At 38.5% G+C, this 17998-nt stretch overlaps 1 protein-coding gene across 5 annotated transcripts in view; it reads right to left on the reverse strand.

Moving 5' to 3' along the window:
* Window positions 1–17998, reverse strand: part of LOC108534356 (protein Hook homolog 3-like) — a 149724-nt gene that overhangs the window by 76160 nt on the left and 55566 nt on the right. For 2 of the 5 annotated variants that reach the window (XM_017879661.1, XM_017879663.1), the window contains 5 exons: window positions 13560–13647; window positions 10940–10945; window positions 9071–9105; window positions 3350–3432; window positions 1153–1253 (listed from right to left, as the gene is read on the reverse strand). In XM_017879661.1, coding sequence (XP_017735150.1) covers window positions 1153–1253; window positions 3350–3432; window positions 9071–9105; window positions 10940–10945; window positions 13560–13647 — 313 coding nt within the window. Of the gene's footprint in view, window positions 1–1152; window positions 1254–3349; window positions 3433–9070; window positions 9106–10019; window positions 10058–10129; window positions 10415–10939; window positions 10946–13559; window positions 13648–17998 lie in introns of those variants that run through there. The other 3 variants (XM_017879662.1, XM_017879664.1, XM_017879665.1) reach the window with 3 other exon arrangements.

A 17998-nucleotide genomic window follows, 5' to 3' on the forward strand; every position in this document is an offset into this window, starting at 1 on the left:
AAAAAAAAAAAAAAAAAAAAAAAAACAACCATTTACCCTTAACCTAGACTCACCAATTGCTTCGTTGCCATATTTGATTTCTCTCCACACACACACACGCTGTTACTTATTTGGGAGGCTATTTTAAAGTCTCCCAAATAAGTTATCCAGGTCTCATAACGCATAACCTTTAAATACTTGAGCACAAATCTCCTTAGATTAAGGATATTAACCCACATAATCACAAACCAAGGGCAGGCACGGTGGCTCAAGCCTGTAATCCCAGCACTTTGGGAGGCAGAGATGGGCGGATCACGAGGTCAGGAGATCGAGACCATCCTGGCTAACATGGTGAAACCCCGTCTCTACTAAAAAAATACAAAAAATTAGCCGGGCGAAGTGGCGGGCGCCTGTAGTCCCAGCTACTCGGGGGGCTGAGGCAGGAGAATGGCGTAAACCCTGGAGGCGGAGCTTGCAGTGAGCTGAGATCCGGCCACTGCACTCCAGCCTGGGCGACAGAGCGAGACTCCGTCTCAAAAAAAAAAAAAAAAAAAAAAGAATCACAAACCGTTATCTGTAAGAAAACTGACCCCCTTAACCCTCAATCCAGGACTCAGAGGTGAATGTCTTGATTCGGCAACTAGAAGGGGGCTCTTTTCAATTAGAATGGGTCCTGTGCTCTCCCACAATCCATGGCCTGTTCTTGTTTTCATGGCAGTGACTTCCATTCCAAATTTTGGATTTACCTGATGGTTTCCTGAATGTGTTATTTAGCTTGTTCCAATAAACTTTATTTTGCCTGTGAACTGGAAATAGAAGGTTGCTTAAATTCAGGTTAACTATTATTTACAACAATACTCCATCAGAAGGCACAGGATATCAGCTGTCCTATCACTAATTGGTGTTGTTAATTTTGATGACTAATAAGGTGGCAAGTGCCACTCATTTCCCACACAAAGTACATTTTCCTCTTGGTAATTAGTAAGTAATCCATGGAATGACCTATTTTGACCACTGCTTCTTGCTCAGGTTCTTTTTATTTGTTATAAGATGTGTTCTTCTCCTGAGAGTTTTCTGCATAAGAAGTTGCTGTAGTGTCCATCCATTATATTTGAGACTTCACTGAAATGTGATCAGAAGGTAGAGTGAGATGCCTACAAAATTCATACTTACACTTTTGGCTTTCTCTAAGTATTTTTTATATCGTTCTTCCATTTGCTTCATTTCTTCCTCTTTCTTTCGTAAAGCTTCCTGTAATTCTTCAATTTTTAAGGCTGCAGATGAAACATAGTAAAATATATATAGATTATAATATATAGTTATAATATAAATACATTTATTTTAGATTACAACAATTACAAAATATTTTAATTGACTAATAACAAATAGTTAACAGCTTTGAGAGACTGGTCTATTTTACACGTAATTTTATTTTAAAAAATTCAGATTTTTTTTTTTAAACAAAATGTTTTCTTATAAATAAATAAAAACTCCAGTATGGAAGTACATAAATAAGGAATCCATTAAGGATGAATGGATAAACAAAATGTAATACATAGATATAACATTATTCAGCCTTAGTTATGACACATGCTATGATACGGAGACATTATGTTAAGTGAAGTAAACCAGATACAAAAGGACAAATATTACATGATTCTATTTATATGAGTGACCTAGAATAGTCAAATTCACAGAGACAGAAAATGGAAGAGCGGTTACCAGGGGCTGGGGAGAGGGAGGAAGGGAAAGTTATTGTTTAATGCATACAGAACTTCAGTTTGAGATGATACAGTTTTGTAGATAGGTAAAAGTGATAGTTGTGCTGTGTGAATGTCCTCAACGTCACTGGACTATACAGGTAAAAGTGATAGTTGTGCTGTGTGAATGTCCTCAACGTCACTGGACTATACACTAAAAATGGCTTAAAATGGTGTGTTTTGTATATTTTACTGCAATAAAAATAAGTCTGTTCTCTCACCTCTTACCTCTTTATTAATACAAAAGAATTAACAAAACCAAGCTATCTACACGAGTAAATATTTGGGAAGCACAAGTCTGGATGACTTACATGGAACTACATTATGAAAATATCTTAATGTCATATAATATTCATTAGAATACAGAGTTAAGGAAAAATTCAAAGTACAATTAGAAAGTAAGACATTATAAAGATGATTGTATACTCCCTATATGTAAATAGAGCCTATTTCTTTCTTTCTTTCTTTTTTATTTTGGAGACAGTCTCGCTGGAGTGCAGTGGCGAGATCTTGGCTCACTCCAACCTCTGCCTCCTGGGCTCAAGTGATTCTCCTGCCTCAGCCTTCCCAGTACCTGGGATTACAGGTGTGTGCCACCACTCCTGGCTAATTTTTTGTATTTTTAGTAGAGACAGCCTTTTGTCATGTCGCCCAGGCTGGTCTCAAACTCCTGAGCTCAGGCAATCCACCCACCTCAGCTTCCCAAAAAAGTGCTAGGATTACAGGAGTGAGCCACCGCACTGGCCTTCTTTCTTTTTTTGTGAGACAGGGTCTTGCTGTGTTCCCCAGGCTGGTCTTGAACTCCTGGGCTCAAGCGATCCTCCTACCTTGGCCTGACAAATTGCTAATTACAGGCGTGAGCCACCATACCCAGCCAATAGAGCCTATTTCTTAAATAAAAATTTAATATAGGCCAGGTGTGGTTGCTCACATCTGTAATCCCAGGACTTTGGGAGACTGAGGTGGGCAGGTGACTTGAGCCCAGAAGTTCAAAACCAGCCTGGGCGACATGGAGAAATCCCATCTCTATAAAAAATTATAAAAATTAGCTGGGCAGTGTGGCTCATGCCTGCATCCCAGCTACTGGGGGACTGATTAGGTAGAAGGATGGCTTGAGCATGGGAGGTCAAGACTGCAGTAAGCTGTGATCATGCCATTTACTCCAGTCTGGGCAACACAGCCAGACCCTGTCTCAAAAATGAATAAACAGTTTGGGCGCAGTGGCTCATGCCTGTAATCTCGGCACTTTAGGAGGCCAAGGTGAGTGGATCACGAGGTCAGGAGATCAAAACCATCCTGGCTAACACGGTGAAACCCCATCTCTACTAAAAATATAAAAAATTAGCTGGGCGTGGTGGCGGGCGCCTGTAGTCCCAGCTACTCAGGAGGCTGAGGCAGGAGAATGGCAAGAACACAGGAGGCAGAGCTTGCAGTGAGCCAAGATTGCGCCATTGCACTCCAGCCTGGGCAACAGTGAGACTCCATCTCAAAAAAACAAAATAAAATAAAAAATAAATAAAATAAAATAAATAAAAATTATGTAAACTCACTATCACTATGGCAGTATACAGCAAGCCCATTTAAAAACTATCATAATTAGGAAAACTCACAGCTGTTGTTAAATCTTGGCTCGAGATCTTCAATAATGGCTCTCTTCTTCTGTAGTTCATTATTGGCTTCATGCAGCTTCTCTCTGTAACAAAAAGGTAAATATCACCGACTACTGTTTCTGTAATTTTTTTCCAGTTCAAATTAAAGATCTAAGTTCTTTATATTTGGCTTACACTTGCATTGCACACAAGTGATATGAAACAGATATGAAACGACAAAACACAAATTTAATATATTTTAAAAATAAGTAAAAAATAAAGACAAAAAATTCCTCTGTTTGAAAAAGTAGTCATTTAGTTTAGATAGACCTGCATAAAGACAGAGTATAGATTTTTTCTAGGAATAAGAACATTGAAATAACTTTGCAAAGGTTTTACCATGCAAAATCTTGTTGCAAAAAAATGAAGTTCTAAAAATAAGAATTAACAAATTCAATAAAAAAATGAACTAATGATATACGCAACCACATGAATAGATCTCACAGAATGTTAAACAAAGGAAGTCAAATGGGTAACAATGTGCGATTCTGTTGGTATGTTAAAATGAGTGGAAGATGATACAGATCAGCTGTGTGGCTAGTTTTGCCGTCAATCTACTGGGAGGAAGAATGAACAATCCTGGTAGGTTACTGGACATATTCCATATGTTGATCTGGGTCACCTAGGTTTGGGAGGCCTTGGCAGGCAGATCACTTCAGGTCAGGAGTTCAAGACCAGCGTGGCCAACAGGGCAAAACCCAGTCTTTGCTAAAGATAGAAAAATTAGCCAGGTACGGTGGTGGGTACCTGTAATCCCAGCTACACAGGAGGGAGAACTGCTTGAACCTGGGAGGCGGAGGTTGCAGTGAGCCAAGATCGTGCCACTGCACTCCAGTCTAGATGACAGAGTGAGACTCTGTCTCAAAAAAAAAAAAAAAAAAAAATCTAGGAACTTAAGATGTGTACTTCATATGTTATATTCCAATATACAGGTATTTAAATAATTAACTGAAAGTGAGATATTTTCCCCTCGTATTTGTATAATATGTGTAATTTTACCTTTATCATATTTAATATGGCACTATATAACGTAACTAGGAAAAAAGGCTGTAAAAATGGGAAGATATAGAAAATCACTAATTAAAAAATACATCACTTTATGTCTTTCTGATCTTTTCTATGCATGAAATATGCTTTAATAAACCTTTTTCTCAACGAATTTTTTGAGGATGTGACTTGTATGCATTTATGACCTATGACAAAGAACATATACAATATAACAGTTAAAAGAATAATAAAATTAAGCCCAATGAATCGCTACCATGTTAAAAAATAGACATTGGCTGGGCACAGTGATTCATGCCTATAATCCTAGCACTTTGGGAGGCCGAGGTGGGTAGACTGCCTGAGCTCAGGAGTTTGAGACCAGTCTGGGCAACATGGTGAAACCCCATCTCTACTAAAATACAAAAAAATTAGCCGGGCATGGTGGTGTGTGCCTGTAGTCCCAGCTACTCGGGAGGCTAAGGTGGGAGAATCGCTTGAACCTGGGAGGCGGAGGTTGCAGTGAGCGGAGATTGCACCACTGCACTCCAGCCTGGGCAACAGAGTGAGACTCCATCTCAAAAAAATAAATAGGGCGGGTGCGGTGGCTCACATTTGTAATACCAGCACTTTGGGAAGCTAAGGCGGGTGGATCATAAGGTCAGGAGTTCAAGGCCAGCCTGTCCAACATGGTGAAACTGTCTCTACTAAAAATACAAAAAGCCGGGCATGGTGCTGGGGGCCTATAACCCCAGCTACTCGGGAGGCCGAGGCAGAGACTTTCTTGAACCCAGGAGGCGGAGGTTGCAGTGAGCCGAGATCATGCCACTGCAGTCCAGCCTGGGTGACAGAGTGAAACTCTGTCTCAAAAAATAAGTAAATAAATAAAATTTAAAAACATAAAATAAAATAAATAAAATCATCCCAAAAACTTAGAAGTCATGCATGTCTCTATACTCTTCCCAGAGGTAACCAAAGTCAGAATTTGAATCATTCTCATGATTTTCATGATGGTTTTGTCTTTGTGCTATTCCTAAAAAATATATTGCTTAGGCTGGGTGCAGTGGCTCACGTCTGTAATCCCAGCACTCTGGGAGGCCGAGAAGGGCGGATCATGAGGTCAGGAGATCGAGACCATCCTGGCTAACACGGTGAAACCCCGTCTCTACTGAAAAATACAAAAAACCTAGCCGGACGAGGTGGCGGGTGCCTGTGTTTCCAGCTACTCGGGAGGCTGAGGCAGGAGAATGGCGTCAACCCGGGAGGCGGAGCTTGCAGTGAGCTGAGATTGCGCCACTGCACTCCAGNCACACACAATTTTGTGCAATTTAAATTTTTTTTGCTCATAAAAAAAAATATATATATAAAATTTTGTGCAATTTAAATTTTTTTGAGATGGAGTCTTGCTCTGTTCCCGAGGCTGGAGTGTAGTGGCGCGATCTCAGCTCACTGCAAGCTCCGCCTCCCGGGTTGACGCCATTCTCCTGCCTCAGCCTCCCGAGTAACTGGGACCACAGGCGCCCACCACCTCGCCTGGCTAGGTTTTTTGTATTTTTCAGTAGAGATGGGGTTTCACCGTGTTAGCCAGGATGGTCTCGATCTCCTGACTTCATGATCTGCCCATCTCAGCCTCCCAAAATGTTGGGATTACAGGCTTGAGTCACCGCGCCTGGCCGCAATTTAAATTTTATACGTTAATCATTATGTATTATTCTGACCTGCATCTTTCACTAAACACTATATTCTTGAGCTTCATCTGTGTTGATGTATTAGCCATGGTTTATTTCACATTTCCCCTATTGTCTGGTATTCTATTGTTTGAATATACCTCATTCAATCATTTTCCAATTGGTGAATATTTGCATATTATTTTTACTTTTCTGTGATTACAGTGTTCTTCCATACTTTCTTCTACATGCCTCCTAGTATGCACGGATAATATTTCTAGGAATCTAGGATATATATAGTAGAACTGAGAGGTCACAGAATATGTGGCATGTTCAAGTTTACTAAGCAGACTGATGTATACTCCTACCAGCGGTGGATGAGAATTGCCATTGCTTAACATCTTCAGTTCTTCAATAATACTCAGTATGTTGGATTTTTAAAGTGTTAACAATTTGATGTGTAAAATGGTCTCCATTGCAGTTTTTTTTTTTTTTTTTTTTTTAGACGGAGTCTTGCTCTGCCACCCAGGTTGGAGTGTAGTTCCATGATCTCGGCTCACTGCAACCTCTGCCTCCTGGGTTCAAGCAATTATCCTGGCTCAGCCTTGCGAGTAGCTGGGATTACAGGCATACGCCACCACGCCTGGCTATTTTTTGTATTTTTAGTAGAGATGAGGTTTCACCATTTGTTCAGGCTGGTCTTGAACTCCTGACCTTGAGTGATCCACCTGCCTCGGCCTCCCAAAGTGCTGGGATTATAGGCGTGAGCCACCGCACCCAACTTTTCTTTGTTTTCTTCTTTTTTTCTTGAGACAGAGTCTCGCTCTGTTGCTCAGGCTCGAGTGCAGTGGTGTGATTTCGGCTCACTGCAACCTCTGCCTCCTGGGTTCAAGCAATTCTACTGCCTCAGCCTCCTGAGTAGCTGGGATTACAGGTGCAAGCCACCATGCCCTGCTCATTTTTGTATTTTTAGTAGAGACAGAGTTTCACCATGTTGGCCAGGCTGGTCTCAAACTCCTGACCTCAAGTGATTGACATGCCTTGGCCTCCCAAAGTGCTGGTATTACAGGCATGAGCCACCACACCCAGCCCATTGTCATTTTAAATGTGCATGAGGCTGGCCCTATTTGGAGATATCTGTGGCTCCTGTGGTGGGCTGAATTGTGTCTCCTAAAAAGAAAAATCGAAGTTTTAATTCCTAGGATATGTGAATGTAACAATATTTGGAAATTGGGTGTTTATAGATATATAATTAGTGAAGATGAGGGCACACTGGATCAGGGAACGCCCTAAATCCAATGATTGGCATCCTTATCAGAAGGTCACGAGACACAGGCATACAAAGAATGACATGTGAAGGTGGAGAAAGAAACTGGAGTGATCTGTCTACAACCAAAAACATCAGGACTGCTGGTGGTTACCAGCAACAGCAAGGAGCACAGAGCAGACTGTCCCTCCAAACCTCTAGAAGGAACCAGCCTGCTGCCACCTTGGTTCTTCTAGCCTCCAGAACTATGAGAGAATAAATTTATGTTGCCATAAACCATCCAGTGTATGGTAATTTGACATGCCAGCTATAGGAACTAACAGTCTCCATCTTCACTAATAAATCCTTTCTGATGAAGATTTTTCACCATGTAAATGACTGAGCACAGAATAATGGTTAGTTGGTAGTTTTATGAAATAACAGGCATTATATTTTTTGCCATAAAGGAATGAGAATTTTTTTTTAAAGGACAGAATTCAGTACTAAATTCTCACTGCAGGTAATCTCACAAAAGGCAAAAGTAATATTTTCTGTTCTAGTACATTAAGAATCTGCCCACTGCTAGAATTGCTAGCAAATCTGTCGCCAGGAGTATCTTGTGTCTCCCACATTTACCATTTAAAACACAAAAACACAAACTGGATAGCATGAGGCAAATTGCCAGAGAAGAGAATTTCTTTCCCATCCTAGTAGAATAAATCCAAATTATCTTTGTGGTACTGAGGATGTCTGGTTTAGCACAGTGTAAAGTTGTAACACTTTAACGGGCTATAAATTCATAGTCACTAATTCAGTGCTTGCCAGGAGTTTTGCTAGAAAAGGATGAGAAGGATTAAGGTTGTCACTGGGTGCAAGAAAAATTATGAAACATTTCTAATATGGTCAACCTCAGTTAAAGATAAAGAGAGAAGATTTCTTCTTCATGAAAAAACAAATGTGAATATTTTAAAATTTACTTTACCTTTTATACCAAAAAGTTCTTGTTTGTAACTCAAGGAAACATTTGAAAATCTACTGAAAAGTTTTCACAGACTTTAAAACATTTACTTAAGAAAGAATATTAGACTGCGTGTGGTGGCATGTACTTGTAATCCCAGCTACTCAGAAGGCTGCGGCAGGAGGATCACTTGAAACCAGGAGTTCAAGTCCAGCCTGGGCAACATAGTGACCCTGTCTCTTAAAGACCTTAAAGTCTTTTAAAGACAGGGTCTCCTTTTTAAAATACCCTGCCTCTTAAATTTTTTCTTTAAATAAATAGATTAAGCTGGCAATACTTCAGAGCTGGCAAGCTATAGCCCATGGGCCAAAACCAGCCTGCTGCCTGTTTGTATCTATAAAGTTTTACTACAACATGGTCACAACCATTAATTGATGTATTGTCTATGGCTATTTTCAAGCTACAACTGCAGAGCTGAGTGGCTGTGACAGAGACCAGCTTTTAACTGCTAAAAAGCAATTATTATCTGACCTCTTATAGAAAGAGGTGTCTGACCCATGATCTAGAGTGTCTCAAACTCCTAACTACGATTATCACAAAGAGAGAAAACCCTAAAGTCTCATTTGAGAAGGCAGTTCTAAAGCAGTCATTATTCTGACCTGAGAACCTTGGGCGGAAGTGACCCTTCAGACTCTCTTAATATGTATTATAATTTTCTATTTCTTCAAGGGCCACCTGTGCCAATGCCTAGACACACCATAACTACCTAACACAAAGCACGTCTGTTCCACTATAGAAGAATCAGCCTCAACAGCTCTTATACTTACAGATGTTCTTCAAGCTTCTTTTTTAGAAGGACTGACTAAAAATGAAAAACAAAGTTAGTTTATTACCTCATATTTTAACTAAAATAATTTTTTTTTAAGTTAAAAGTACAACAGTCAGAATTCTGAGTGAGCTCTCAGTAATTTGTTTGGTCAAAGAGCTGAAAACACACAATGTACCCCAGTTTAAATCTCTTTAATAAAGGGAGACATGTAATTAGATTATAATTACATCCCCCTAAGGGATGACAATCAGTATGAAATACCCACAACCTGGATATATATGTGAATTCTCTATTTATAATCAGGCAGATGAATAAAATAGGAATGAAAAAGCCACTTAATTATAGACCTAATATTCCTGGATTTGGTAGGCAGACAGGACCCTAGTAATAACAGATTTCCCTTAAGACACTTATCTGCTATTTTCCTTGAGTCATGATAAAGTATTGGGTCAGTTTCTATAAATACGTCTGACTTAATCAGTGACTTATGAAAATGCACAGGTTATAAATAATTTATGCAATGGTATGGGAATGTGAAGGATAACATATGCACAACCTTTAATATGTTGGAGAATGTAGCTTTCACTGGGTTAAAAAAAAAAATGACTCCTGAAAAGCAGGAGATCAAAATTGACCTAAAAATAAACAATAAAGACATTCTCTATAAGACCACTAAATTTCATAATTAAACTTACACAGTACATACTATTAATCAATTTTATGAAACATTTTGAGATAAATGGTTATATAATTAATTCAGTCAAAACCCAATTAATATAGGCTTATAAAACAAATTGTCCAATCAACGCCAGTGATGAGGGAAAAGGAACCCTCACACTAAGTTCTTTTGATAATAATTACCAAAAATTTTTATTCATTTCCATTCTAACACAGCTCTGTAATACTTCAACTTTCACTTCTTTCCTCAATATGTTAACTATAGTTACCTCAGTAGATCCACATGTCCTCTATCACCGCTTCCCAAATATACAAAAAGATAACCCTGTTAACTTTATAAAAAATAAAAAAATAAAAAAAAATAGAAACAGGGTCTCACTTTGTTGCCCAAGCTGGTCTCGAACTTGTGGGCTTCAGTGATCCTCCTCCCACCTCGGCCTCCCAAAGTGCTGGGATTACAGGTGTGAGCCACTGCACCCGGCCAACTCTATTAACTTTCGATTACTGCTCATTCCTTCTTTAGCACAGGGGTAAAACGTAAATACTTTTTAGAAACTTTAATTCTGTGCTTATGATTTGATTAGAGTCTAGCAAAACTTTAACTCTGAGAAGATATATATAATAAAACAGTTAAATGGGTGGTTAATATGCCAAACAATGCTCTAAATCATGTCATAGACACTGTCATATGTAAACTTCACAGCCTGTGTAACAATAGCCCCATGTTACAGTTGAGGAAGGACAGGCTGGAGAACATTTAGTAGCTTTCAAGCGGCAGATCCAAAACCCAGGTCTGCCAGACCCCAGAATCCATGCATAGCCTTCACCTCCATGCTTCCTATGCTGCAGTGCCTCTCCAAACTGAAGACTGTTCCTACCAAAGCATGGGGCAGGAGGAGAGTAGACTGAATCAAGATAATTTATATAAATTAATTAATTATAATAATGGGATGGAACAGGAGTGGAATGGGGAATAAAACCAAGAGCAGACTTCTTGTCAGTTGACTCTAAGAGTTCGATATCCTTTGAGTATCTTAATTGTAAAGGTCCTAAACCTACAAGGCAAGTAATCCAGATATTCATTTTGTACAAAACTACCTTAACAAAATTTTCCATACCATCAACTATGATGGCAGTCTAAATCCAAAAACTGCTCACTATATAAAAATGAAAAGGAAGCCATACTTACAATAGCCTTGAGCAGAAACCATGCCAAGAGACAGAGAGGACAAATTAGTATGAAGCAAACACAGCAGCCAAGAGAAGAAGGAATGATTTAGTAATTCATGAACGGAAATAAAAGATATGACTTCTTTTTTTTTTTGAGAGGGAGTCTTGCTCTGTTGCCCAGGCTGGAGTGCAGTAGCACAATCTCTGCTCACTGCAAGATCTGTCATCCGGGTTCACGCCATTCTCCTGCCTCAGCCTCCCGAGTAGCTGGGACTATAGGCACTCACCACTAGGCCCGGCTAATTTTTTTTGTATTTTTAGTAGAGACGGGGTTTCACCGTGTTAGTCAGGATGGTCTCAATCTCCTGACCTCATGATCCGCCCACCTCGGCCTCCCAAAGTGCTAGGATTCCAGGCGTGAGCCACTGTGCCCAGCCCAAGATATGCACTTTTTAAAAGAAATGTACATTTTCCTTTTTTCTACTGTCTCCTCATCCTGTCTTGTGCTCTGAAGTTTTATATATTGCGGCTAGCTCAAATTATCCATATGGCTGGATATAACAATGTTTTTCTGCTTCCATGCTAAAACAAATTACATAAAATAATAATAAAAATGTGCAACCCCTTCTACTCTGACTTAAGATTATATGAAAGGACTGTGCTTTTGATAACAGAAGCTGGCAGAAGTTATGTTGTTCTTCTCCAGAGGGGACCACTTCCTTTGGCAGGTTGCTTTATGTGTTGCACATTCCCGAGATGCAACACTCTTAAGTTAGAGAAAGAGAAAAGTAAGACAAAAACATAAAAATATCTGCTGGGGCAAGAACCATATATCCTGTATTGTACTATTTATTTCTCTAAGCCATTTGGAGGCACGGTTTCAGCTATCTGAATCTTTTCTACATATAGAAAAGAGCTCAGAGCAAAGTTCTGCTTAGTTTACAGCAAGACATTGGCATCTGGACAATCAAATAAATGGACGAGTTTATGTAAATAGTACTTGACAAGGCTGGCATCTCACTTCCGAAATATATTCTGTTAAAGTAATGGCCCACAGCATATTTAATTGGATTTGATTACCATAGTGATACCTAATCAAGCTATGCCAAATTATCTTTTGAAGAATAAATGCTTTTATGTTTCAATGTAAGAGAACCATGCACAATGGCCATCATTGTAACACTGAAGTTTAAGCTGATTCTGATATTTCACCATTTTTACTTCCCATGTACCACATGCCCTTCCCTCACTCCCATAACAAATCAATAAAAGTCTCCTCAGACTTTTAGAGACCAGAATGGATTTTACATTTATCTCAGTTTAAAGGACCTAGTGATTTCACTGAATTCAGAAATGTTGCCCCATTCAGTTCATCTCTAAGATACTTAATTAGGCTTAGTAATATTTTAATACACTCATGTAGTTTTGTTTCACCTCTTTGTGATTTAGCATTTTGAATAAAAACGTTTTAAATTTTAATAAGGGCATACAGAAGTTTAAATGTTGGTGACAATTTTAGGAATCAGAAATCAATCTGGGAATCTAACAAGGACTGCCAACGCATTGATTAAGGGATAAGCTAACATCACTCATGTTAGAATGAAGAACAGGTTGCCGATATACACAAGATGATGTCTGGAGAAACTCATTAAGCTAGGCCATGGATGAGCTTTTTGTATCTAGTATTCACAAATTTTAAGTAACATACTTAACTCCCTTTCTTTGGTTCCTTTTGTTTTTATATCCTCTTATGTTAAAAGGCCAAATGGAATTGGCTACATCTACAGCTTTGAAGTTAATCCTCCAAAATGACTCTATCAATGGAAACAAACATTTATGCTCAAATGCCACAGTTTACAGCAAATTACACTGGTAACAGGAAAGAAACAAAACATCTGGTTGAAGCAAAGACTGATCACCAAAATTTTGTTTTTTCTCCTCTTTACATTATTTTTGAACACTCTTTAAGTCTTAGCTCTGCTGTTTACTGTTCATTGAACATAAAGGATTTGCAAAATTTGACTTACACTTTTGCCAGAGATAGATGACTATGTGCTACCTGAGTACTGTGATAGAAGGTTAAAACACAGGTGTGAAGAAAGGCAGTCCTTGGCTAATACATTTACACTATTCTAGTGCAAGTGTGCAGAGTTGTGACAGAGACGCAGAGTGCTGGGGGATGTGAAAAAAGGGCCAGTGTTGGGGAACAGAAGGAGTAAGAGGGATTCAGAGATTTAGAGAAAATGTAATTCTAGGGAAGCAGTATTTTCTTAAAATCACTTTTACATTAAAAATTTCTACTTGAACATTCCAAATTCCCACTAGCAATTTTTTTTGACCAAAGGGGAAAAACCCTATACTTCATCTTTGAACACTGAGTTGAGCACATTTAAAACATAAAGCCTCAATTAATTCCTCAGTTGGTAACTAGAAATGAATTTCTAATTCCCAGCAGAGTGAATCTGAAGAGACAGATCTGGTCCTTTTATAAGGAATGTCAGTAAAAGGAAAACATTGTTTCTTTTCTATAACCAATATAATACTAAATTATTTTGATAAAAAACATCAAATAAAAAATAAAAGTTATTTTTCAACATTGTGAAACTGTCGGACCATGGTTGGTACATATTAAAACTTACATCTTCTGCTTTTGAGCCTTGATCCTGTAAAGATTTCTGTAATTCTTCAACTTGTGACTGTACTTCCAGAAGTCTTTGATTCACCAGCCTAGAAATGAAATGTACATTAATTTTCCAAGTGGCGACTTATGTATGCCTTTTTTCCTTAGGTTGTCATATCAGTTAGAAAGTATAATTAGCAAAATAAAGTCTCATGTTCTAGCAGTAGTAGTATAGTAGTGGCCTAATGTTATGAGTGCCAGCTTACTTTTCTGATTATTTTTGGTATTGCTTGAAATTTCGAATGATGACTTCTAACACAGTGTTTGGGTGGGCACATATTTTAGAACCAATGTAGTTATGCATATTTCTCTGAAATTCACTTCAATACATGTTTATGAAGACTATGTCTCAAGGACTGTGCTCAGCATTAGTATTAAAAGATCTCTGCACTCAGGCAGGGCATGGTCGCCCATGCCAGCACTTTGGGAGGCCAAGGTAGACAGACTGCATGAGCTCAGGAGTTTGAGACCAGCCTGGCCAACATGGTGAAACCCCATCTCTACCAAAAATACAAAAATCAGTCAGGCATGCTGGTGAGCACCTGTAAGTCTCAGCTACTTGTGGGGATGAGGTAGGAAGATTGCTTGAGCCCAGGAGGTCGAGGCTGAAATGAGCTGTGTTTGTGCCACTGCACTCCAGTCTGGGCAACAGAGTGAGATCCTGCCTCACACACACACACACACAAAAGATCCCTGCCCTCACGGAATTAAAGCCCAGTGGGGAGGAAAAAGTGTAAACAAAATACAATCAGATAAAAACTTCCAAGTAGTACATAGATGCATATAAAAATAGTTGGTCAAAGAAACAGTAACTCTCTGGATGAGTTAAAATACACTGGACTTGAAATGAGACTAGAACAATAAATAAAACATCTGTGGGTTATGGGTGGGAAGGAGATTCAAGACAGAGGTCAGTATGTCCAAAGTATGCAGAAAAATAAGAGGATGCAGTGAATTCAGGAATGGTATGATGAAGAGTATGTTATGAGAGGAAGAATGGCTGGAGAGAAACTGGGGAAAAGGAGATCAGCACAACCCTGTATGGAATACAAAGTGTCTGCTGGGATTACCCTGTAATCAGCAAGCCTCAAGTCAGGCTGAAACTGGAATAACTCAGACAACCTTAAATAACGCTGATTCCACAGTTTGACTTTCTTTTTTCTTTTTCTTTCTGTCTTTTTTTTTTTTTTTCTTGAGATGGAGTCTCCCTCTGTCACCCAGGCTAGAGTGCAATGGTGCAATCTCAGGTCACTGCAACCTCCGCCTCCCAGGCTCAACCAATCCTCGTGCCTCAGCCTCCTGAGTAGTTGGGATTACAGATGCGCACCACCACGCCTGGCTAATTTTTGTATTTTTAGTAGAGACGGGGTTTTACTATGTTGGTCAGGGTGGTCTCGAACTGCTGACCTCAGGTGATCCACCCACCTCGGCCTCACAAAGTGCTGGGATTACAGGCATGAGCCACTGCACCCAGCCCATGGTTTGACTTTCATAAATTCTCTAGGTCATGATGCAACATTCAGGAGACTAGCTTACTTCCAAAGGTGTTGGGTGATACTGAAGGATTGCAAGAAGGGAAAACATGGTCAGACAGATCATACAGGTAGTATGTCAGACAGATCACTTTGGTTTTACAATGGAAGATATTATTTAAAATGTTCAAGAGCAGGCATGAAGATGAGAGAATGCTATTATTACTATTATTATTACTAAATATGCCTGAAATAGAAAAGGACAGAGGAGGAAATAGAAAGGGACAGAGGAGGAACTATCTTGAGAAAAGGCAAAAGAATACAAGAATTTTGGTATTCACTGAGAAGGTAAGACAGAAGGAACAGGATAAGAAAGAAATATAGGGATCTGATTTTACATTTGTTGAAAATGAAATGCCTAGAAATTTGTCAAACAGCTAGATACCTCAATCTAAAGCACAGAGAAACCTGAGTTGAACATACAGATTTGGGAGCCATTTGGAGTTAACTGAGGCCATGAGCAAAAATGATATTGTCTAGAAAGAGTGTGAAAAACAGTGTAAAACACTAACAAAGATGGGCCATGGTGGATCAACCAAGGGGTAGAAAGAGGAACCTCACCCTGAAGAATATCAGAGAATGAGAGAGAATATAAGAGAAGGCTATTATTGAAATAAAAAATTTGAAGAAGGGGGAACTGAATAACAACACTGAATACAGTAGAAAGATGAGGAAAGATAAAGTCTTGAGTGCTGCTACGGGATTGGCCATTTAAGAGATGACTAGTTATCTTAGTAAGAAATACTTTCGTGAAATGGTAGTAGTAGAAGCCAGACTGCTCCAAATTAAGGAGAAAACAAGGCAACGAGTGTTTAGAATCCAAATAGCCAAAAAGTTTAATAAGAAATTTTTTTACTTAAATTACAAGACATTGTAGGTTTATAATTTAGAAAGGATCACAATAAAATGTAATTAAAGCTATAATAACTTTTCACATCAAGGTAAAAAAATCTGAGTGGTTTTGAGTAACAAAAGGATAAATTATCGGAAAAATCCACATTAAATATGGGGACACAGGTCCATAAACACATTACTAGTAATACCGTAATACTGTTCAGTCTTTTCAGAAAGCAAAATGGAAATATGTATCCAACTAAAAGATTATTTCAACAATCCATCTTAGTCATTGTTGAGATTATTTCCTCAAACAATACTGTAAGCCTACTAGGTGGAAGCCATTGTAAACATCATAAAACACAATCCAGTGTGTACCAAGATGTTCTTTGGAATGGTTTAAAAACAGCTAAATTCTCTCAATGGGGAATAGGTGAGCAAAAACAGTAGTGGAACTGTTAAAGTATGAAGTATGTAAGTAACATAAATATAAGTAAAATATTTATGAAAAAAGTACATCTATAAAATACTCAAAAAACTGAAATAACATCAAGCATCTTCTCTGAACACAGTAAAACTAGAAATCAGTAACAAAAGAAATTTTGGAAACTATACAAACACATGGAAATTCAACAATAAGTTCCTGAATGACCAGTGGGTCAATGAAGAAATCAAGAAGGAAACTGAAAAATTCATTGAAACAAATGATAATGGAAACACAACATACCAAAACCTATGGGATACAGCAAAAGCCGTAATAAGAGGGAAATTTATGGGCATAAGTATCTACAACAAAAAAGAGAAAACCTTCAAATAAACAACCTAACAATGCCACTTAAAGAACTAGAAAAGGAAGAGCAAACAAAACACAAAATTAGTAGAAGAAATAATAAAGATAAGAGCAGGCTGGGAATGGTGGCTCACACCTGTCACCCCAGCACTTTGGGAGGCCAACATGGTTGGATCACTTGAGGTTAGGAGTTTGAGACAAGCCTGGCCAACATGGTGAAACCCCATCTCAACTAAAAATACAAAAATTAGCCAGGGGTGGTGGTGCATGCCTGTAGTCCCAGCTACTCTGAAGACTGAGGCAGGAGAATCGCTTGAACCCAGGAGGTGGAGGTTGCAGTGAGCCATTGTGCCACTACACTCCAGCGTGGGTGACAGAGTGAGACTCTGTCTCTAAATAAATAAATAAATAAATATCAGAGCAGAAATAAATGAATTTGAAATGAAGAAAACAATACAGAAGAGCAACAAAACAAAAACCAGTTTTTTGAAAAGATAAATTGACAAACTTTAGCCAGACTAAGAAAAAAAGAGAGAAGACCCAAATAAATAAAATTAGAGACGAAAAATGAGACATCAAAACTGATACCAGAGAAATTCAAAGAATTACTGGTTATTATGAGCAACTATATGCCAAAAAATTGAAAAATCTAGAAGAAATGAATAAATTCCTAGACACATACAATCTACCAAGATTGAATCATGAAAAAATCCAAAACCTGAACAGGCTAATAGCAAGTAACAAGATGGAAACCATAATAAAAAGTCTCCCAATAAAGAAAGGCCCCAGATCCGATGACTTCACTGGCAAATTCTACAAAACATTTAAAGAAGAACTAATACCAATCCTACTCAAACTATTCTGAAAAATAGAGGAAGAAGGAATAAATCCAAACTCATTCTATGTGGCAAGTATTATCCTGATACAAAAATGAGACAAAGATGCATCAAAAGAAACAAACAAACAAACAAAAATCTATAGGCCAGGCACAGTGGCTCACGCCTGTAATCCCAACACTTTGGGAGGCCAAGGCAGGTGGATCACCTGATGTCAACAGTTTGAGACCAGCCTGGCCAACATGGTGAAAACCTGGCTCTACTAAGTTACTGCATTCCAGCTTGAGCGACAGCGTAAGATCCTGTCTTAATATATATATATATATATATATATGTATATATATATATATATATATATATATGCCAATATAACTCATGTATATTTATACAAAAATCCTCACAAAAA

This window comes from Rhinopithecus bieti, unplaced genomic scaffold (genome assembly GCF_001698545.2).
Source record: "Rhinopithecus bieti isolate Rb0 unplaced genomic scaffold, ASM169854v2 scaffold_12127, whole genome shotgun sequence".
NCBI lineage: Eukaryota > Metazoa > Chordata > Mammalia > Primates > Cercopithecidae > Rhinopithecus > Rhinopithecus bieti.